General features: G+C 41.9%; 1 protein-coding gene across 3 annotated transcripts; it reads left to right on the top strand.

Moving 5' to 3' along the window:
- The first annotated feature begins 21 nt into the window (after positions 1–21).
- LOC144091539 (uncharacterized) lies at positions 22–22,634 on the top strand. Of its 3 annotated transcripts, XM_077623958.1 has the most exons (5): positions 22–229; positions 16,765–16,872; positions 18,271–18,423; positions 21,649–21,776; positions 22,524–22,634. In XM_077623958.1, exons 2-5 carry the CDS (start codon positions 16,831–16,833, stop codon positions 22,585–22,587), a joined length of 387 nt encoding a protein of 128 aa, XP_077480084.1. In that variant the 5' UTR covers positions 22–229; positions 16,765–16,830; the 3' UTR covers positions 22,588–22,634. The 3 variants fall into 3 exon arrangements, with proteins under 3 accessions (XP_077480084.1, XP_077480083.1, XP_077480085.1); XM_077623957.1 differs by lacking the exon at positions 16,765–16,872; XM_077623959.1 differs by lacking the exon at positions 22–229 and having other exon boundaries at positions 16,305–16,872.
- Positions 22,635–23,330: the final 696 nt, after the last annotated feature.

Here is a 23,330-nt window from a genome sequence, read left to right as displayed (position 1 = left end):
TTTTGTGTGCGTTTTTTTAAAATTCTTTTTTTAAAATGAGGTGTTAAAAAAAAGAACTAATTCATATTTCTTTAAATAAGAGTGGCCTGAGGGTAGTGGGGGAGGCTATCCAGCTGTCCCGCCCAGCCTTTGCATGGTGGCTGTTGGCCAGGCGGCAGGCCCAGCTGCAGGCCCTGGAGCGACGCTGGTGCGGCGAGACAGGACGAGGATGATGTCACTTCCTGTTGAGGTACTTTATTAGGTACATGCCATCCGTCAGCTTTACAAATGATGCGTGGTTTTGATTCCGTTTTTTCAAAATTAATTGTCTGCACTGACGTCGCCATTTCTAAAATACAATAGGAATATTTTTTTCAATGCACACCCCAAAAAGTTTTACATTTTTGTCTGAGTCAAATTTAATGTAATATTCCATTCTGAAATAGTTGGACACAAATTTATTGCATTTAGTATAGTCAGCTTAAAATCCATAGGATTTCAGTTCGTATTTTATATTTTAATATAATATTTTTGTAGGTTCACAGTATATTTGTAATAAAAAAGTTACGTCACCAAAATAATAAAAAATAAAATAAGACTAAATTAATGTTTTTGGGTGCAGTAATAGAACGAGTTACATCTAATATTTTAGTTTAAAAAATATAATGGTTTCATGTGGATATTCAGTTTTATATAGAAAAATACATTTGTAACTAATACACTAACATCAAATCGGATGACAAAAATATATATAAATTTTTAGTAGTATATAAGTGTATATAAACTTTAAAAGTGCAATTGTGCGTCAGACAGACAAAATGTGTATTGTCAAACTCGATAACAAAATTTTTGCCTGGAACTGGTTTACAGAAGCCTTTCCATATTTCCCAAACAAAGAAAATACATAATGTCGCGGGGGTGCTGGAGCTAACATTAGGCAGGTGGTAGGGTCCACTTTGAATTGGGTGCCAGTCAATCGAAGGGGTATCAAGCAACCAGAACCACTAAAGTATTTACGGCTGTGTCAAGTTATCATACCACAATACGATTTTTCCATTAAATGTTATATGGCGCTAGCCGTTAAAAACAAATGATGCTGCACTTGCTGAACCAGCATTTGGGTCTTCAGCCTATTACGGCACTCAGTCGCAGGCATCTTCCTCTGTATCCGTGCAACCATAAGCTTGCTCTTAGTGTTTCGTACAGTAAGTAAGACGCTTTATTGCGCATGAAATGACACTCGGGAGAGCTTCGTATGCTTGCGCATAATCGTATTATATACGATATTAGTAGTGTTTGGAAAGCTTGTCCGCATAGGACACCTCGCCTTCCCCTCTGATAAAAACCAATCAACGTCTTCCTATCGTTGCGCCTCGGGTCTATTTGCATGCGCGCGGGCGCCAGGCCGAGTCAACGCTATCGGCCGTAAATCCCGGTGGCGCTGGTCGGGGTGGCGGGAAATGATGTGACTCTCGCAATTTATGTCAAATAACTTTTGAGGACGTGGCGAGCGTGGAGGGAGCGATAACTCTGGGTTTTCTTTTTTTTTTCCTCCCCCCCTTTCCCCTGGGAGCTTTAATTGAGACATTTCTCTTGATCTGTGTTGTTGAGATGTAACGGCGCTCTTTACGGCGTCTGAGCCAAGGTCATCGGATGACTCTTGGAGCTTGACACTCGGCTAGACCGAAGACTCGTGACTTAGGAGGGGTTTAAATTTACAATTGAGATGGATTGCTTCACTGTAAAAAAAAATATATATATATATAATGGAAAACAAATCCTATTTGTCAGGTTAACTAAAGATTTGAAGTAGACACTGCGTAAATGTTTAAATAATCTTTTAAAACTGGGTTTTGTCACCCGATTTAGTTCATATTACAAAATAATTACGGTAGCTCCGCTGTCACTTGCAGACCAGGAAAAATAAAAAATAAAGTTTTAAGTCGTCAAGATTTTTGCGTTATAAGCCATGTTTAATTATGACTTCATCTTCCAAAATGGCACAGTTGCGCAATACAGTTTAAATAAAATCCAGTGCAATTCAATGCAATGGTAGAACAGGGCGGTTTTATTTAGATACCAACCGTAAGATGTCGCCGTTGTGCTTTCAAGCGTATTACCACATGATTAAAATGAGCATACTTTCAAAAAAAGCCTGGCAGCCCACCGGGCTTGTAAACCACCGGAGGACTCTGCACTTACTTAAACTAAAGTCCAGTTTAGTTCAAATGTTATTAACTGTTTCGTTTTTCCTATCCAATCCAATCTTGAAACTTTCAGCAAATTGGATTTATGATTTCAGTTTAGTGCCAAACATGACCAAAATGTCCGTCCACGTAAGTACCAGCGCAAGTTCATAATTGTGGTCATATCTCATTATCATATCCGCTAAGGGAAGGAAGGGTACATCGAGTGTATTTTTCTTTTTTGTGTGCTCAAGGCCACGTTCGCCCGGCGACAACCTCTTCAAGCACACTCGATTGGTGAGATGAAATATGGCTGTTGAGAATTAAAAGGTCCCCGGTGTCAAAATAATTCATGATATTATGCATATTTGGACGGATATGTGGATTAGAAAGATAATAAAAGATGCGGCCGAATGTGGACTGTATGGGGGGGAGTGTCGGGGGGGGGGTTCAAGGTCCAACAAGTGCATGCACGTATAGGCCCGTCACTCAGCGCCTGTGTGTGTGGTTGGAGAGTGCCACACACCCACACACACACAGACACATTTGAAATTTGAGCATAATTGTCCCAAAACGGCTCATCAGCGGATCTGCCTGCCGCCATTAGGGCTCGGCAATATGCTGTGACATTCACATTCGCCTCTGTGACAGGTTATTAGAACGTCGTAATTAAGCTAGCTATCCTGGCGAGCCGGGGAAAAAACAGCATTTCAATAGTTTATAGGTGAAAGATGTTATTTTCCACGCGGGTAAAATTGGGGAGGGATTTGGAGTTCAAATGGCGAGGATGTGTTATTATTTTGTTTTGATTTGTGTTAACCGTAGTCAGAAATACTTACATTTCATCAACTCTTTGTTTTAGTTATGCGTCGTAACTGTACATGGTGTGTGGTTATTAATTAATACACTCCTGGTTAAAAGCTCCTTTATGATAAATATTGAATGGGAGAAGAAAATAAACAATCTTTGCATGCCTAGCAGTAAATGTAATAACAAAATAAAGACGATATCGCAGCCTGGCGCGAAAAAAAACCCCTTAAAGATGCGATTTAAAAATGAATGCAACTTAAAGACAACAAGTGGACGTTGTTCTGCGCAAGCAATCCCATCTGCTCCCCCCTTTTGGTCCACATGGTGTGCGAATATGATAATACCTGAAAAATGTAACATAACAAGCTCCTTGTTCTCGTCCGTAAAGCATTAGTCTCTTATTTCCAAAGCCCACCTTCGCATAACAAAGCGTGGATGTTAAATAGCGGAGCAGCGGGTCCGCGGCGTCGCGTTTGTGGCACGCTCGTTGAACAGAAGGTCCGCGGCGCCTCCCCCCTCCTTGGTGACGGCGGCAGATGGCCGCAGATGAATCCCTCATAATCATGTCAGGACGGCTCGTCCGATCCCGATTCATCTCTTTAAACACATTTCATGCCTGCACAAAGATGGAGGCGGCCGGCGCGCCACAAAAGTACACAAAGATTGTCCTTGCAAACAAGTCTTCCCGCTCCCTAACACCACTTAATCATCGGCGCTCCTGTTACCGCCGCGCCAAGCCGTCATTGTCTTTTTTTCCTTTTTTTTTTTCTTTCCTCCGTGACCCGCCCTTATAAAGTATCAATCTTTCTAACCAGTGCTGACAATTTGCCATAAAGTGGATTGTGATTTTTTTTTCTTCTTCTTTCTTCTCCCCCTCTCGTTTTCATTTCCGTCCGCGATAATTGCGGATCAGGTGATGGCGGTCTCACCTCATTTCAGAGGCCATGCTCGACTAGGGCCATTCTCTCCGCTCAAAGGCCACGTGATTGCACGGCACCCCCTCTTCTCATTAATCCCTCTTGAGTGGCTGCTCTCTCTCTCGTCTTCTCGTCCACTTCCGTCTTCCACGTGGCGGATTTGTTTAGCTCTTGTTTTCTGACTGGATGCCCTCCGGCGCCCCCTTCCCTTGACGGGATAGATTTGGTTCTTTAGCGTCGCCCCGCTTTGACATTTCACTTTTTCACTCATTGGCTGCCATTGACAGCTGACGCTGAAATATCATCACTTCTTGTGGACCAAATACGTCTTTTTAAGTCGTTCGTTTCCAATATATATATTTTTTTAATGAAGGGGGAGGTTTTGTGGTTGGTTCTGTATGTCTTTCGGTTCGTGTTTGAGGTCATTTGAGGATAAATGAAGGTTTTTTTTGTTGAGGTTGCAAGATATGTTTGTGGTATGTAACAGAAGAGGCCGTTACAGTTTTGGATGATGAGGTTAAAGGTCATAGAGGTCGGGAAAAGGAATTTTGCAGTCCAGGGATGTTGTCAAATTGGCAGAGGAACAGAAGAGGTGTTTAATTGGAGGGTCATGGGGTCGAAGGTCAGAGGGCAAAGAGGTCAGAAAGCGTTGAGATGGAATAAAGGGGTTATGATTCAAAGTTGCAGGATATGTTTGTAATCAGAAAAGGAAGGGGTACTTACATTTTGGGGTGATTAGGTGAAAGGTCGCTAAGGTCAGAGAAAAGAATGAGCTTTTTCAATGCAAATTTGCATTGTTGTTTTTAATTTCGTATATTTTATTCTCATTCATCAGGTTTGTAAGACAATTTTAACGGTGGTCTTAACTAAACTACTAATATGAACTATTTGATCAAAAAGTAAACATAAATAGTGGGGGAAAACTTTCGATAGTAAACAAATCAAACAATTCCAGTTGTGAACAAAGCAGTTGTTTCCCCCCACAAACTTTTGTCTGCGCCAGTGCGTCCGTTAAATTATTCATGAAGAAGGAACCAGCCGAAGAGCGGTGATTAACACCAAATAAGAATTTGCTAATTTATGGAAACTTGCAATTAACTCGCCTTATTCGCCGTGACCGCATGAAACATTCATAAACGCGTGCAGTGATTTCTTTGATTTGCCTGTCGTCATCCAACGTGCAACTTTGGCGGAACCCTCCAGACTGACATTCAGCGCGTAGCCCTAAAATCGCATTCAAGCTAAAATGTACGACCACATTGAAAAAACAACAACAAAAACGAGTAAAACACGCCGAGTGAGACCAATTTAACTCTATTTGCTGATTAATTTGGGCCCACCTGTGATGCTGGCTGTGCTAAGTAGCTACATCAGTTCTAATTAGGGTCCTCGCAGAGTGGCTGGCTTGCGAAAATGAGGGTATTAATGATCACATTTAGCGGATATCGCAGTGACAAACGGCGGCGGACGAGGAAGACGCTCGAAAAAACAAAAAACAAAAGCCCACTTCGCTTTCCGTCCTTCGAGCAACCTTCTGGTGAAGCCTCATTCGTCTACGCGGTGACACTTTGGCGTGGACGGGCTTTTCGCTAACTAGCTAGCTGGTTTTTGTGGCGCGTGTGAGGGCAGCTGTCAATTTGTCGCCGTTAAAATGTTGAAAGAGAGCCCGCTTGGGCTAATAGTCATCATGGTCACAGGCCGCCATTAGACGATGTCACCCTATTAAACAAATCAAATTATGGTACTATTCGTTAAACTGGAAGACGCTCGGAGACGGAGATGGCGGCAAAGGGCAGAGCACGCTGACATTTCCTTTTACCACTTTATATTTGGGTAGGGGAAGTAGAGCCAAATATTAAGTACGCGTGAGGCGCCAGTCAGAGGATATGCGGGATATGGAATTAGGAATTTGGCAAATATTTGGGGATTTTGTACAGAAAAATTACAAATGACATTTATTTACATGCTAAGAAATAATTAGAAGATAACATGTAGCATAAAAACTACTGTCGGTATGTTGATAGTTTATGTAGTGACTATTTTCCTTCCAAAATAAATCACATATACGTATAGTACATAATTCTAGTTCTTTTACATATCATAATTTCCTTACAAAATCTACTAAAAAAGGACAGCTTTGTAAATAATTCCAACTAAATCAAAAATCCATTTAATAACCACAACTGTACAATGCTAAACAGTTTATTAATAATTAAAAATGCCTAAAAATCATTTTTGAGACATTTCAATGCCTCCAAAGGCTATTGAAGGCAGCCAATCAGATCATCATATTTGGATGTTTTAACCAAGAACAGTTGCCCAAATTTTCCTCGCCGTTTTGGAAACGCGGGGTGCCGTTTTGCGTGGTCGCAGAACGCCGAAATGACAAGCAAACGAGCGGCAGGCACACGCAAAGTAATATTTAATGCGCAGATTTTCTTCTAATGACTTGTTTAATATTCCTCCACTCCCCATTCCATCTGCCGCCCCTCCCGCTCCGCTCTTCTTCGCCCCGCCCCCCTCGGCCCCCGCTGTATGTTTCCGTCACACGGTGGCGTTGACCCGCGCTGTCGTCTCCCTGATTAGCTCCCTGATTCACTTTCCTTGTGCGCTAATGTGCAATCAATCACCATCAATTAGACAAAATGTTCAATCATTAAAAGCATTATCATCAATTAAAGTAATGATCACTTCCTGCCAACGCGCCATGACCGCACACGCGTGCACACACGCACGATTTTCAAACTTATTTTCGCTCTTGATGATGATGATGATGCGCACGTGCGTTGATTGCCTCATTTTAATTTTTTCTTTTTTTAAGGCTGAAAAATGATTTTATTTTGAAAACATAATTATTAGAGTTTAGTAAGTCCAGTAAACTTTTAAGCTAAACACTCATAATAAAGAAAGTTAAACCTATTGTGCACTAAAATTCTAAATTTATTTTAACTTTGGAGAACCTGCTAGCTTAGTGCTAATATACAATCATATTTTTTTCTTTTTAAGGCTTAAAATGTTTTTATTTTGAAGCCATAATTATTAGAGTTTAGTGAGTAAACTTTTAAGCTAAACACACGAAACAAAGAAAACGCAACATATCGTGCACTGAAATTTAACTTTGGAGCACCTGCTAGCTTAGTGCTAATATACGATCCGAATTGTTCTTCTTATTAAGGCTGAAAAATGTTTTTATTTTGCAACCATAACTATTAGAGTTCAATGAGTTCAAATAAACACACATAACAAAGAAAATGAAACATATCGTGCACTAAAATTCAAACTTTGGAGTACCTGCTATCTTACTAATATACGATGCTAGGCACCATAGTATAAAACAGTTGCACCCCCAAATAATTGTTGTTATTATAGGCATTGAAGTTGTATTGTATGTTTGTACCATGACGTATATATGTGTGTATATATATATATATATATATAGTGACAAATCTTATTTGTAACATAGTGATATGGTAGACAGTACAGTACTAACGACGCTATTATGCTAGTGTGCTAACATAAAAAATATGACTTAACCTACATTGGATGACTTCACAAGTAAAAAATGATATAACATTTGGCTTCTCCGACCATTTCTATCCTCCGTTTCAGTCCCGATAAAGCAAGTTCAATGACAAAAATTGCTTTAACGACGGCACGGCGCCGTCCACGCGCGCCGCCACTTTGGCGACGACGCATTGTTCTCGCAATCACAGTGATGAGCGTCAGCCCGTAGCCCGATTTGACAGTGCTCTTTCTTCAGTGCACCAGCAATAACTAAGAGGCGCAAAACGCCTTTTCGCGGAAATCCGTACATACCATCTCGACTCCGTAGCGCCGCCAAAAGCGTAACCTTCCTCTAAATAGGCCAACGAAGACCGCTCATTCGTGAAGAGCGAGGAAAGAAAGCGTTTGGTTTCACGCCGCGGTTAGCATGGCGCGCTTGTTTACACGGTGAAAAGAAGCGGGCGCTAACGCGGCTAACGATCTTTTAATGGGCCATTTTTGAGGCGTCACCTTCTCCAGACTGACAATTACGCTAACGATGTCTGATGAGGTTAGTTGACGCTAACTACGTTAAAAGAAGAAGACGTCAGGCCTAATGACTCCCGGTGTTAAGCACCTTCAACGGGCGAGGTGAAAAGAGCGGAAGGGGAAGGGATGCGTACGTTTAAGCGCTTAACGCGGTTATTGCCGCCTTCTTTACCGCTCGTTCGCCGTCGCCGCGTCGGCGAAAGGTAATCTCGCCGACGCTTGAGCCGTGACAAACAGGGACAGCTGGCCTAATTGAATTATTTGAGTAGAAGACAGCTCCAGTCGCCAGCGAGTCGCCGGGCGTGAAATGGCGTGCGACCGCTCGCCTCGACGACGGGCCGTTTCTTAAAAACGACGTGGCGACGACTTTTTCTCGTAAATGTTATTGCGGCTGAAATTAAGCAGAATGTTGACAAATTTGGGGAGTCGTTCGGAGAAGCTAGCTAGTTAGCCAAGAAGACGTTAGCAAGCAAGGCTTCACGAGGTAGCGTGATGATATCATTTATGTTATGATCGGTGGCGTATCGTTGATTGACATTGTATATTGCGTGATGATTTTGTAGTGAGCGCGGAAAATTATTTTTTTCATAAACAAATGCTACAAATGAATACATTTGGGATCTTTTCATTTGGTAGTACCGTATTTTTGTTATTAGCATAATCTGAGAATATGATAGTTAGTTTGATGCTAATTTCCTGTTTTGTTTTGATGTCACAGACTTTTTAGTGTATTAGTGTCTGTAGATGATATTTTGGGTATTATTTTGAGATGTGTATAGCTTTATTTCTATTGTAAAATGTATTTTTGATATGGGCGTGTATTGTAATTTTAATCCTATCGTGAAAATATGATCCTTTTTGACGTATCGGGGTTTGTTGACATTGTGATGATAGATTGCAAGGTGTATTTGATGATGTCGTACTTTTGGAGATATTACAGATGGTATTGTGAGATTTTAAATTGTAGCTCATTATGTGATTACATGGTAAAAATCAGGCTTTCACAGACAGTAACATGATTGTAGACATTGTCAACATTGTTATGTGTTGACATCGTAGCTATTGGGATTTATCGTAGACGGTATAACGTATTATGCAATGTTTTCATGGTGAGATTACACACGTGGGAATGTGCGCTAAATATGTGGTAGCCGGATTCCCTCTCGCTCGCTCTCCAGGTGGAAGCGGGTGTAGCCCAATCCGATTGGCCCGCATCCAGGCCTTACTTCACCGGAAACTAACGCTCTTGACTGAACTGAGTTCTGAGCATCTGTTTGTCAAACGCCTCTCCCGATCAAAGCCCACCGAGGGGGCCACGGTGCGCGCCAACATCTGTCATTGGCCGTTTGATCATTCCCCACCAAATCAACTTACCGCGGGGGGCTTTAGATACGGACGCCTGTCATCTAGCTTGTTTTTTTTTCGGTTTGATTCCAGATCGCAAACGGGGAAATCAAGGACGCTGCGCCGCTGGCCTGCCCGTCATTGATGTTAGCTCGCCTTGTCGCCGCGTTTCAAAGGTTAGCGTGGATGGCGCCAGCTGCGCGGCGGCGTATTAGCTTGCGGTCGGCGTGGAAATGTTTTCTTCAAAAGTTTTGTAGATTGGAGATTTCAAAGTATCCCAAAGGGTATTTTTGGTGGGTGTGGTTTGTTTTTGGCGTGGGGGGCGTCCATTGTAATACTAGTAAAAATAGAGGACAAAATTTAAAATAATTAATTTATTCCAAAGGAATACTACAAAAAATCAATTTATTCAGTAAAAAAAGAAGCGGTTTTACAAATTTTATAGATTTCCTTTGTTTAAGAAATAATTTAAAAGCATTAGTATTAATCACAAAAAATATAACAGATTTATTTTAATTTAGAAAAAAGATTCAAATTAGTCAAACATCATTGTTGCATTAAATCATCAAAAAAATGTATTACCCAATTTCTAAAAATTTCATTTTAAAAAGTACAAGACAAAACATTACCTGTTACTGCACAAAATAGAAAAATAATAAAAATAAATACATTAATAAAAGTTAAAACAAATAAGTATAAAAAAAACTAATGAATCATTTCAATACAAAAAAATAGGGAAATATTCTGTAAAAAAAAAAAAAAAAAAAAAAAATCAATATTAATAAACGTGGCACTGGACAAAAAACAAGGATACTTTAGGGAAAATGCGGCCGGCGTTGCCTCAACGCTACTCCAACACGGCGAGCGTCTCTCTGGCACGGACGGCGTGGCGGCAGACGGCCCGTAAAGCCGCCCAGTGTTAATTCTGCCGTAATTATCACGGGCGCCACATGTTAGCCGGGATGTCCGACCGCTGCAGAGCCACTCGGCGGGCTCTCGGGGCCAAATCCTCGCCGAGCGGGGGTGACAGTTGGTGGCGGTGATTAGGCGAGAAGTGAAAAAAAAAAAGAAAAGTTGCGCTTCTGGAGTCTTGCCTCGCGCATCTCATTTCCCGTGGCGCTCTTTTGTCACGATGTGTTTTGCCACCCGCAGGCACAACGATAACTGCTTTCTTTGCCCGACCGTGTCAAACGTGAGGGTCGGGGGCCCCGGCCGGCCCGCCAAAGTCGACTTTATACTTCTCGCTAAAAAAACGGAAAGGCATTTAATACGAGTCATCGAGGAACGTTTAGAGATTGGATAAATCGATACGCTGACTGTTTTCTCTGGATAAAATAAGTCAATCAAATCAAGGAAAAAAAAAAAAGATTAAAATGAATTATTATTGTAAATAGATCATGATTTTCTCATTTTGTAAAGGAAAATAATTTAAATGAATAACATTTCTGGTGTTTCCCTTTTGGGTCAAATAAAAATGAAAAACAAATACTTGCAAAAATAAGATTTGGACAATATTGAGGTCAACATCTTTAAACAATTCATTCATCCCAAAATTTATTTGATAATGGATTCATCATGGCAGCATTAGATAAGATGTCAAAGTGGGAGGGCAGTAAGTGAGCAACTCGTTTCAATTCAAGACTCTTCATCGCCCCTACCAACATGGCCTCAAGGCGGCCATGTTGGTAGGGGCGACATTCCCATCCAAGTCAATGGATTAACATGAAAATGATTTCCTGATCCGTTTATTTCTCCACTAATTTTAAAGAATGACGTCCCTGATGTCAAAGGACCGCCTATTATGTGAAAAATGAATATTTTGAGTGGATTAGCGATGTTGCTACACCATCACGTCGCCATCAAACGCAAGCCGTAATGAGCATCTCGTTGATATTTATATGGAACATTAGCATAATCACCAGTCTGCCTGGTTAAGTGGTCCTCTCGGTGAGCCCCCGCCGGCCCCCCTCGCGTGCTTTGGCAGGACGTGGGCGCTACTCGGTGGCGGCGTGGACACCTTTCGCACCCCCGCTCCACGTCTTGACTTTCCTCTCGCCTTTCTGGGCGTCCATCTGTCGACATTCGCGCGTGCTAGCTGAATTGCGCTAGCGGTTTATGGCACCTCAACTATGTTGCTTGGTCGGTTTGTGGGGGTTTGGTTTTTTGGGGTAGGGGGTTTCTGTGTGAAGTTTTCTGTCTTTTTGTATGTTGTGTTTCTGTACATTTTTTTAAGTTGTGTGGGATTTTTGGTGTTTGTGTTTCTGGGTCTGTGGTAGTGTGTGGATGTTTGTCGTTTTAGTGGGGGTGCGCTTGTGTTTGTATTTCTGCGAAACGTGCTCGTTTTTTTGTGTTTTTGTGTATTTTTGTGAGTCCTATGTGTGTACTTGTGTGTTTTTGTCTAGTAGATTAGGAGTCGTTTGGTGCTTTTTGGGAATATCTTTGTTTGTTTTGTGTATTTGCAAGCTTGTTTTTTCGATGGTTGTGTGTTTTTGTTGTCTTCATCTGGTTTTACGTGTTTAATTTTTGTGCGGGTGTAACTGCGTGTGGATGTGTACCTAGTTTTTGGTGTTTTGGTGTAGTTTTCGTTATCTACGATTCGTATTTTTTATTCTTTGAGTGTAGTTATTTGCGTAGGATAGACATTTAATCCATTTTGAGCAGGAAGACTGGCAGCGATCGTTTAATAATGACATGATTACATGTGCAAATGACCAAAATAGTAACATTCCAAATGACATTAGGCGAATTGAATGAAAATCTTCTCACTGACCACATCCCGTCTGTCATGTTCGCAGATGTCGCCGGCCGCCTAATTTGATCGCTTAAGGACGCGCGTCGGGCCGGCTGACAGATAAATCTGATGGAAATTAAGGCGCAATTAAACATTTCATCCGGGCTAATTGCTGGCGCTGGATTTGGCGCCGTGTGACGCTGTCTGAAATCAGCAAGCATAACCCTTTTTAATGGGCCACAGCTGTCTCGCGGGCTCGCCCGTATTTGCGCCACGCCCGTCTTTGACGGCGCGGGAAAGGACTCGGGGTACGAGGAATGGCCACGCGCGTTGTGGCGGCGTAGTGGCGTAGTGGCGTTTTCCTTCTGGCTTGGGAGTCGCGTGGAAAGGTGGACGCGGACTCGCAGTAATCATTCCCGCCTTCCCTGCCAAGGAATAAGCTTGGCAAAGCGGGCCCAAATGTGGAAACAGCTTGGGAACAGATTGATGCAGAAGGGTGAAAAAGGCTGAGCGAGTGTGTGTCTGCGGGTGTGTGTGTATATGTGTGTGTGTGTGTGTGTATGTGTGTGTTCCACGTGCCCAAGCCAAGACAAACTAAAAAAAAAAGGAGGCTGTTCCTACAAATAAGCGCGCCCCCGTGCACTCAACTGCTAGTTGGGCGACCAAAACTTGAGGGGAAGTCGTCGTTGTTGTTTTTCGTGGATATTATCCGGGTGTCTGCTCGAACAGTTCAGAGTATTGCAGATCCTTCCTCCCATCAGCTGTCAGGCTCTTTAACAAAACACATGGCTAAGTGTTAAGACCTACCGTATGCATGCATCTACATCTTAGTGTATGTATGTATATATGGGCTTATATATATGTAAGTGTATATATGTATATATGTGCTTATATATATATGTATGTGTACATATGTATGTATATATATGTGTGTATGTACACGTGTATACGTATATGTATATATATGTGTGTATTTCAGCAACACGCTTATTTATTTATATATTTATTCATGTATTTATTTATTAACTTACTTATTACCTATCTATTTATGTCTAAAATGCCTTTCCTATTTCTGCATCCTCACCCTCTAGCTACTGTGACAACGAAATTTCCCGAATACGGGATGAATAAAGTTATCCATACTAGCATGGGTATTGGTACCGATATAAGATAAATACGATAGGTATAACATACAGGTCAATAGATTTGACTTTAATGGGAATGTTGCCTGTACCAACATGGCTGCCTTGAGGCCATTTTGGTAGACGTCTTATACTCTGCCATTTTGACTGGGAGTAGTGCTACTTGAAAGTGCGTCACCACCTTCATCTAGTACTCTGATACTGTCATTTTTTGTTAAATGTGGGAATGGATATGAGCGTCTCAGTGTTTCTGCGCTTTTGTGCCGCAAGCTACGTAGCTTTTAGATTTAAAGGGGGACATCTTGGTTCCTGGAACTCAGCCCGTGACACCCGCCGAGGTCCACTTGGACCCGCGTTCCACTTCTGCCCTTTCTAGTTCACCCCCAAGGCCTTAATGACTGACCGTCACGCCTGCTGCTTAAAACTCTGTCGGGAAAGTGTCAAACTGGGAGGCCGGGGGCCAGATTTGGCCCCGTGAATCATTTGGTGTGGCCTGCCAAAGCTAATCGCGTGCATCGTTTTCAATGTGGGTAAAGCTTACAGGAACTGTAGGATATGGACCGGTTACTTCGTTTAAAAAAATAGAAATGTAGTATGTGTAATACAAAGCTGAAATTGGATTTGACTCAAAACCATTTGACCCTGTCAATGATGGCCAAATAAGTGAAATGTGTACTTTTAGCGTAGCATAGCCGCGAGCGGCCTTATGACAACAGGCTGGCGTACAGTATGTCATTTTTTTTAGGAACTTCGCATACTTTGAAACGCCGCGGGGGTCGTAAACACGAGGCCAAAAGGACATTGAGACGAAATCTTATGATTTACATATTAGAGAAAATAAAAGGAATGGAGCGTGGCAAACGCGCGCCGACGTGCCGGGCCTCCAGGTCACGAGGGGCATATGTCAAGTTTCGGGACAACAGATTCGGCGCCAGCGTGTTGTTAGCTAGCGCGCGTGGGTGCACATTTGGCTCAAAAGCGTGGAATGTTAGCGTAGCGTGCGTCCGAAAAGACGGGTTTTCAGAGAAATTTCAAAAGTTGACTTTAAAACGCCGTCGTTGAATGCTAATATTGTTTATATATTGAATTAATAATATTTTTATTTAGTTTATTTTTTTTCCTCAAAATAATTTTCATTGACGTATTTTTTATGTCATTTTTTTAATTAAGTGCAAATTTAATTCCAATGTACATCTATTTTTATTCATATTTATTTCATATTATAATTCAATTCTCTGATTTACATTGTCCTCCATGAAAGCAGACTGGTTATATTCATAAGAAATCCAAATTAGACTATATTTAGGATTATAATTTCTCCATTTTCAAATCATTGGACATCTATCGCTGTCGAATCTGACTGATGAACATAATTTTCATATTACAAACCAAGTATTACTCATAATACACATTAAAAAATGAACCAATGGAGATGTCAAATTTGACCTTTTACATGACACCCATCCTCACCTAACACTATTCACCACTAGGAACAGGTGTTAGTGTGTGTGTGTGTGTGTGCAGATGCTTTAACACAGTCATCACATGCCCTGACTGTGTGTGTGTGTTTGCTTTTTTTTGGACACGTGTGCGAAGAAGTAGAGTGTATTTGCAGAAGAACAGCATGGCTGCAAAGAGGAGTGTGTGCGGAGGGTGGCGTTGTTGTGGTGGTGGTGGCGGTAGCAGGACGTGTGTGTTTCTGTGTGTGTGTGTGTGTGTGTGTGTGTGTGTGTGTGTTGACTCCTGAGGGAGGCCTAATGGTTCCACTCCTTCCTGCACAGAGATAAAGACTCATAATAAGCGTGTATGCTCACCATCTGGCCCCGCGCATGTGGCCCTTATGGAGGCGCAAGCAGCGCAATCTGTAAACGATCAGGAGCCACGGCGCTCCCCCCGGAGAGGCCGCCGCGCAATCAAGGTGACAGATGGCGCCGTCCTCATCGAGGAGATCAAAATCACCTTCAATAAACTCTGACTGGAATGGGCACCAGACCCTTCCAAAAAGTCACTCTGTCACTCAAAGCCATGCCAGCGTATTTGGATTTTGGGGGCTTTTGGGGGGGGGGGGTTTAGGGGGGCCGGGTCGCCGGGATGTGAGGGGACTCGTGGGAGTGGCTGGTAGTCCGGTGGGATGGGGTTTGCGAGTGGATAGGTACGCCGTTTTGGGACTTATTGACCAGTGGGGCGTTCAAATGCTTCGTTCGTGCGGGAATTCTCAGTTATTGTCCGAATGGCTCAAAATGATCTGAATTGGATTGAAATTGAATTTGTGTCATCCATCTACGAGTGTTAATCTGGGTCCGTGGATGTTTTGGCGTCCGATTTTCATTTCCTCCCGCGCGTGACGGAGCAGCATGTTCGGCCTCCGCACAGCGCGCCTCTCCATCCCTCGCCGTGTTTGTGTCCTAAACGCCGTTTTCACACATCCCCTTCATCTGATGCGCAGCTTCTGTCGGTGATAGGAAGAATGGAGAAAGAAAAAAAAATAAAGCAGGCCCGACACTCGCCCGAGTTTATTTTGCATTGCCGGTGCAAAAGTTCAAAATGGAGGCGCCATCTGCTCCTTCCAATGCTAATCTGGGAAAAGGATAGCAACACTTCTTCCCGAGAGCCATTCAAAGTTGCCACCGCGTGTGTCTTTTCTCCATTAAAAAGAATAATTCCGCCGCGGTCACTTTTATTGTATTTTTTAACCCCTCGCAGCCCCTCGACCACTCCCAGGCCTCACTTAAGTAATTGCCGCATTTATTTGATGAATCGGGCAAGTTCTATTGTTTAATGACCGCCGTCTTTAATCATTAGCTCTATTTTTTGGGGGGTACGTGTTAAGCGAATGCACTTAAATTGATAATTTGATCAATTACACTAATTAGTTTGGCAAGTTGGTAACAATAAAGTGGCTTTTAGTTTTCTGTCATTTTACAGAGTGGGCTTAAATCTGCGAGCATCGGCAAGGACGCCAACGCTTCACTTGAGGTTAAAATAATGCTACCTTAAAGGGGAAAAAAGGCCAAATTGGATTGCTTTTACTTTATTGGATTGGACTGGGTGGGCACTTAATGCAAAGTCGGTTGGGTCGCGATAAGAGAGTTTTTTTTTTTGGAAAACTATTACGTTATTTAAAGTGCCAGTCATACTTTTTTTTACTTGATTTGCAAATTAGAGCAAAGGAAATTGTACTTTTATTTTATTTCAGTTTTACTGTATGTCATTTGGGATAAGCAGTGTGGAAAATTAATTAATATAGAGGCACAATGTCCTGTTTTCATTTTTTATAAATGATATTTTTTTGTAATTGTTTACTATGGTGTTTATTTTTTTACTAATTAACTTCTGAGTGAGTATGATTCTTTTAATTGAGACTTTTTTAAATTTCTTGTATGTTACATTAAAATAGTTATTTTTTTCTCATCTGTTTTCCAATTGTCCTTTGCCTAAAAGTATGTTTACATAATTTCTTTTTTATTTTATAAACTTTGGAGTTGATTTTAATTAAGCCAGTATTATTTTTGTTGGACTAAAATTGTGTTTTTGTTTCTTTTTGCATGAGTAAGATTTTTAATTCAAAGTTAACATTTATTTCAACAAAATCTGACATTTGCTTGTTATTTTTGATGACCTAGGAACCTTTTGTTGTGCCGTGTTTTTCATCGGACCGAAAATAACGGCGTACTGACCGCCATGTTTAAATGTGTTTGAGCTGTCTTCTAAACTTCGTGATGTTTAACATGGTAAGACACGTGTGAGTATTTTCCCACATGAATAATTTTTAAAAGTGTTTATTTGAAAAAATAAAATCTACTTAAAGCATAAAAACATTTTGTTAGGCGGTATTTGTTCTAGAATAGCCAAACGCGGTTGAATTATGATCACTTGACGCCAGATGAGCCTCTTCCTTCGAATAATCGCTTGTAAATTAGAGCCGAGCTGTGTTTAAAGCTACCACGCTATAAATTCGATTTTAATCTTCTCAAACGGTTGAATTATACAAAAAGTAGCTTCCAATATTGCTCCCCAATGACCTAAAGTGTCGCTCTTTAACGTGACAATGCAATGAATCATAAGCCAAGGCCTTTTAATTTGAGTTTCCCCTGACAGATTCGCGTGATTTATGATGATGGAATAAAAAAAAGTAAAATAATAGCATCCCAGAACCCCCCCAAATAAACACATGGGGACGGACGGGGGATTTTGATTAGTCCACCGTCAAATTTATGTCCTCTATTTTGAGACCCTGGCTGTATAGTAAACTCAACTGCAGCCACGTTAATGAAATTGCCATTGGGAGCCTGTTTAATGTGTATAATTTTATTTTTTGTATGAGGTTCACGGATTATTTTAATCTTATTTCTTGTTACATTATTGTTTTTTTATTGAACCCTCTTGGGGACAGTTTTCTTAAAAATATTTTGCTTATGTGAAAGGATTTTTACAAATTCAAATTCATACGTGACAGAATATAGCTTATTTTGATTTAAGAGATTTTATTTGACTTTGATTGGCAATACTAGCAATATTATGTATCTGATTTACAACAGAATAATGGAATGTACAAAAATGACAATTTTTTCTAGATAAATTTTCTTTTTTGTGTTGGGAATATTTGTGTGTATAATAAATAGTTAAGGTCCATGTCTGATTGTTTTAAAATGTATATTGTAAATTAGTATCTTCAAATATTGAACATTATATATAGGTGAAAATGTTTATAATTATTGTTACGAGTTTACTACATTTGTAAAGGAAAATATGTTTTTTAAATAATTAAACTATCTGAGAAAAAAAACTAATGAACTAATGTATATGAATATTTGTTTTTAAATATTATTTTTCATTTCAGCATAACAGCCCATTAATGTTTCCAATAATCTTTTTTTTTCCTTTCATATTTGCAACACATTTCTCTATGCTCATTTTTTATCTTTAATTATTTAAAAAAAAGTGTGCTAACGGCTGCTTTGAACTTGTCTCTCCGTTCCATCGCTCCACGCCCGCGTATGATTGACAGCCGACCTGTCATGACCAAGCGGGCTTGGCTTTGCGAGACGTGCAGAGACAGACGAGCGTTCGAGGCTCCGTCATGTCAAAGTTTCTCACCATGTGCCGCATTGTCCGTCATGTGTCAGCAGATGATGGACGGGTTGCTCACATCCCATTCCATCTCATCCCATCTCATCCCAGTCGTGCCCATAAGGAGACGTCTTTCACGTAGTCAGCGATTGGTGTCCGATCCGTCTTCACCCTGTGGCCATCCCATTCCTACCACCGATGAACTCAAGCAGGTAAATGGTTAAAGCATTGGGGGGGTTAAACATGCGGGTCCGATCCGGCCCACAGTGGAGCTCATTTATACTGTACATACATAATGAAATGCTTTTATTTTGACGTGGGAATTTTGTGAGTTATGTGATGGACAGCGCGCACGATTTAACTCTGCTCAATATCTTATCCACATTCATATTTGTTTTTTCGCCTCCTGCCGTCATTGAGTTAGTTAGCTAGTTCCTCAAAGCCAACAGTAAGTCACCTGGAAATGGTCAAAATCAGCAGAAAGTCGCCAACACGCCTGGAAATCTTCCCCAAATCAGTAGGAATTGATGCCAAATTTACAGGAACCTAACCTTTTTGGGACCAAAATAAACTGGTCCGCTCCACACATGGTTAGCATGAATGTGGCCCACGAACCAAACAGAGTTTGCCACCCCTGGGTTAAAAGAAGGGGGTCGTTCTCTCCGAGGACCCGCCTCCAGGGACTTTTGGCCCCTCCCCCTGCTCAGCGCACTCCCAAACCAGATGAACGCGCATGTGAAATGAGGCCACGAAGCGCCGTAGACCGTGAACCGAGGTCTGCCGCGTGATTGGGAGAAGTGCCTTGACTTCATTTGCGAGTGGACAAAATGCCGCCATTTTGTGCCTTTTGTCTATACAGTGGGAGATAACCGGGCTAACGCCGAGATGAAAAATCACTCATTTGCTAAGCAGCGTGCGCTCGAAGGCACTCCGGAGATGTGGAATGATTGCTAATTGCCTTGTTAGTATGACAACAAAGCCTTTTTTTCTTTTGGGAAGGGCTAAATTAGCAAACAAACAAGCCGCCAGGATGTTTTCACACGGGCATCTGTGGATGCAGCTGCCGCCCTCCGCTTGTTTTCCCCCAAATCTTGCCTTTCCTTTTGGTTATAAGAAGTCTACACACCCCTACGCGTAACTCCAAATTTCAGAGAATCGGCATGGAAGAAAAAAAACAATGAATGCACACTAATAAATGGGGATGTGACGGTGCTCCAAATGAACCAATCGTAGTTCAAATCATGTTAAACGAGAGTCGGGACACACCTGCCACAGTTTAAAGTGCCCTTAATGAATTAGCTATAAAGTTAATTGTTTCAAATCGGTTGTTCCTCGCAAAGCAGAGCTCGAGAGGGGATGTTGAAAACGCGGTCCGCGGCCCGTTTGTTGATATTTTTGGGGGTCGATCAACCGCCTGTCCAATTGGATTGGCCGTCTCGATAGCATTAAAAGGAGGTCACTTTACATGGTGTTTACTGAGTTAACGTGACTAACAAAATAATCTGTGAGTATAAGGCGAATAATTATTTAAAAAAGCATTTTTTAAAAACTCTACAGATCTGTACTTTTATCAATTTATTTATTCATCAAAATAATGGTCGATTAATCGCATTTTGTTTACAGTTATTGTTCTTTTTCATTATGTAGACATACGGCCAGGATTGCATACATTGTTAACAGCATGTGACGTTAGCGCTAATTAGCAAGTCAAATGATTTGAGTCGAAGACGACCACGCGTGTCAGTTTTTATTTTTTTTGGCCGACTGTTCAGGAGCGCCAGAATGATGTTATGTAATTGTTTTCAATCATCTCCACATTCTCTTTTTTGTTGAACTCATTCAAGGACAAGGATCAGAATAAACATACAATTGACGTTAATAGTACAACTTTATTCATAATACCGCTACCAGTAAGAGTTGTATGTTGTAATCATAGATTGCAGATGATTTTTTTGGCTCGCCAAACGCTCGTAAGTCGTTCGGAGCCGCAGGTAGCCGATGACAGCTGCTTAATTTGCTTTGGTCACTTGGGCCGCCCGTAACTTGCATCTACCCTCGAAAAAGCAAACCCAGACAAAAGCCAAGGTGACTTCTCCCCCGCTGCCAAAGCGCCATTCCGAGCGGCTCGTCCGTCACTTTTCCCAGCGAGCCAAACGCAGAAGGCCAAAATCTTTACCCGTGATCTGCTTTCACGCAAAGTCCACCAGCAGCGGCACACAGTCATTCCGGCCAAATTCCGTCCCCATTACAGTTACTGTCCATCTGCCACCGCCGCCCCCCCTAAAGGTTACTCATTTACATTCTCGGAGGCTGCGGCAAAAGGGGGTTCCGAGTCTCATAACCGCCATTTAATCAACGGATACGTCCAATCTTCATCAAATTGGAGCATTTTATCAATTGTGAAACCATTCAAGTGTGTAAAGGCAAATTTCAACAGTTTCCAATAGAGGAAATTGCTTCAAATATAAAACTATGCGTAGGCTAAAATATGTTTAAAAATGTAAATGTATAGGTAGATGGCTTGTAATGGATCAGACATATTGCCATAGCGAAATAGATAGTATATTTATGAATGTATGCTTTTTCTTGATGTTCCAACTGAATGTAAACGTCATTGGGTTGCTAAGTCTGTTCAAAACAAACAAACAAAAAGCCTTTCCGGAATTAGATGCGCAAAAAAAATTCCTAATTTCTCAGATAAAAGATGACGTCGGGACTGAAATTGATGTATTGTTGCGATGCTTAGCCATATGGCGCCGACTGCCTCCCCCATCCAAAAATGTGTGATTACGGGGCGAGGTCAGCGCAACCTCTGCCGGTCTTCAAATGAATCTCTGTCTAATCACCGGAGAAGGACCACAACAAGGCGACGTGCTGGGGAGGGAATCTTACTTAGGGCTCAAGGTTGAGTATTGCTTTGGGAAATTGACTGTGGAAAATCTACGTAGAACTCACAGGTGTGGCTTGCAAAATACTTTGCGTGTCCCAATAATCAACCAGTAAATAATTGGCTATCATTATTATTATTTTTGCTATTGTGTTGAAATGCTAATCAGCAAATTAATAACATTTCTATTCATTTTGATGTAGTATTTCCGATTGTATTAGCGTCGCCGCTCCCATCAACCTTAAAAATGAGACTCCAAACGTGTGTAATGCTCGAGGCTTCTGAAAATTGGCAAAATTGAACAACATATAAAAAAAGCACGACAAACTATTTCTTCAAGAATGTGCCCTCTAGTGTCGTTCCCCCACTTTTGCAGCGCAAGCAATTACCGCCAAAGTAAAAGAGGTACCAAAGCCAAACGGCGTTCGTAATTATTTGCTCCCGTCCCGTCAACATTGACACGGCGGCGCCCGTTTTTACATAATTGCCACACCGCGGCTCAGGGCAACGTTGTATCAGATCGTAATCTCCGCTACTGTGGCTTTGACAGGTGCTTGACGCGGAGGCGCCTGGGGGACGGTCACCCGTCAGCTCAGGTGACGGCCGGTCCCCATTGACGGCCGCGAGCGGGACGAGCGCCGTGACAGACGAGATGAGGAATCGACGCCGGCGCCGCGCGTAAGTCCCGAGCTTTGAATGGCGGAATCCCAGCCGCGTCACGTCGTCTCGCCCCTCGGCGGCTCTGTTTGCCGTGGAGGTGGATGGCGTGAAATGGCGTGCGATCCCGCGCAACGCCGTGCCTTCCAGCGGCCTTCACGAGGCCTCGTCGCTGATGAGGTTGGATGCGTGTTCATAACTTGTGTCAAAAGCAGTTCTGTTGGCACAAATTTTCTGACAATGGAGACTGCATTTGCACTTTTAGCTTCCCTATTCTGATACATATCCTTTAATACTATTACTCAATACGCACTTGATGTTCAAAAGGTGCTATGAAATGCTACAGAAAGTGACTTTCCAATGATTGAAGACCGTTTTTGAGACGCAAATCCATCCAAAAAGGGCTTCATCATGAAATAAGATTCATATTAATTAGTCTAATTGGTCTTCCTCATCTTATCCATAGGTGTGTTGTTCATTCTGTCAACATGTGCTAGCTAGCTAAGATTTTAGAAGAGAATTACAGGAACATAATCATTTTTTTAAAGGGCTACGGAACAAAAACAAGATCAAGATGTATAAGAATGTTATTAAAAATGTTTTGCACTGCGCAACACTACCGGAAATAGTATAAGCAGAGTTACCACAGCATCTAGGAAAATGATATGCTAGCTGACACGGCTAACAAGCTAAAAAATGTAAGGCTCATATTTGAAGTATCACAATATTGTGTATAATATGTGAATGTTTTTTTTTTTTTTTTTGCAGATGTGGGGATGGGTACTCAGCACTCAAAATCAAGAGCGTCGAACCCGTGTGCAAAAATATGTGATCTGGACACCCTGATAAACAACAAGCCATTCTCGCATCCCAATTGAGGTAAGGAAAGTGAAATAAGGACACTTAATACTTGGTGACCGCTTTTCCAAACGCGAGAGTTTCCTCCGTGCCAAAAGGCTGGACAAATGAAGATTACGCCGAGATTATCATAAGGATGCCGAAGCCATTATCCGCTCTACTTTGACAAATGTTGTGCCTTAGTGCGAGCAGATGGGACCGAGAGTTTTGGGTGGGGAATATCCGTCACCCAGTTGGCTCCCAAAGACCGGGATAAACGCCGTCCCTTCCATCCCACTTTCTCTCCGCTTTAAATTGGGCCACGGTAGCGGACGGACGGACCGCCATGGCTATACATTCCTTTTTACGCTCAGTGATTTTATCGCAAGCGAGCACGCCTGGGACTTTGTAATAAAGCGTCGCTATCCCGTCCACCCGTGCCAGCGGAGATGGGGCCGGGCAATTTGGCTCCAGCCACTTAATTACCAGAGTGTTAAACGCCGTATGCTGCGAGCTCGGGCAAAACAAACTGGCCGGAGGCTGCGGCAAAAGGACACCTTTGGCTTTCTCGCCCTGCTTTTTGTGAGGGGAAAAAATTAAGAATACCGTATTTTCACGACTATACGGCGCATCGAATTTTTAGCTGCAGTGTCAATAACGAGTGCTATTTCTGTATTTTACACACACCAAGGACGCACCGTTTTTATAGACGCAGCAAGGCATGGCAAAACATACACC

This window comes from Stigmatopora argus, chromosome 17 (genome assembly GCF_051989625.1).
Source record: "Stigmatopora argus isolate UIUO_Sarg chromosome 17, RoL_Sarg_1.0, whole genome shotgun sequence".
NCBI lineage: Eukaryota > Metazoa > Chordata > Actinopteri > Syngnathiformes > Syngnathidae > Stigmatopora > Stigmatopora argus.
Note: the sequence above shows the minus strand (reverse complement) of the source record. Positions and strands in the feature narration are given on the sequence as shown.

Excerpts from the sequence above, each read along its gene's own strand:
- LOC144091539 (XM_077623957.1), top strand. The coding sequence starts at position 134 with ATGGTGGCTGTTGGCCAGGCGGCAGGCCCAGCTGCAGGCCCTGGAGCG. Across the intron at positions 230-18,270 it reads TGATGTCACTTCCTGTTGAG|ATGATGGACGGGTTGCTCAC; the intron begins GTACTTTATTAG and ends ATGTGTCAGCAG. Across the intron at positions 18,424-21,648 it reads CCACCGATGAACTCAAGCAG|GTGCTTGACGCGGAGGCGCC; the intron begins GTAAATGGTTAA and ends TGGCTTTGACAG.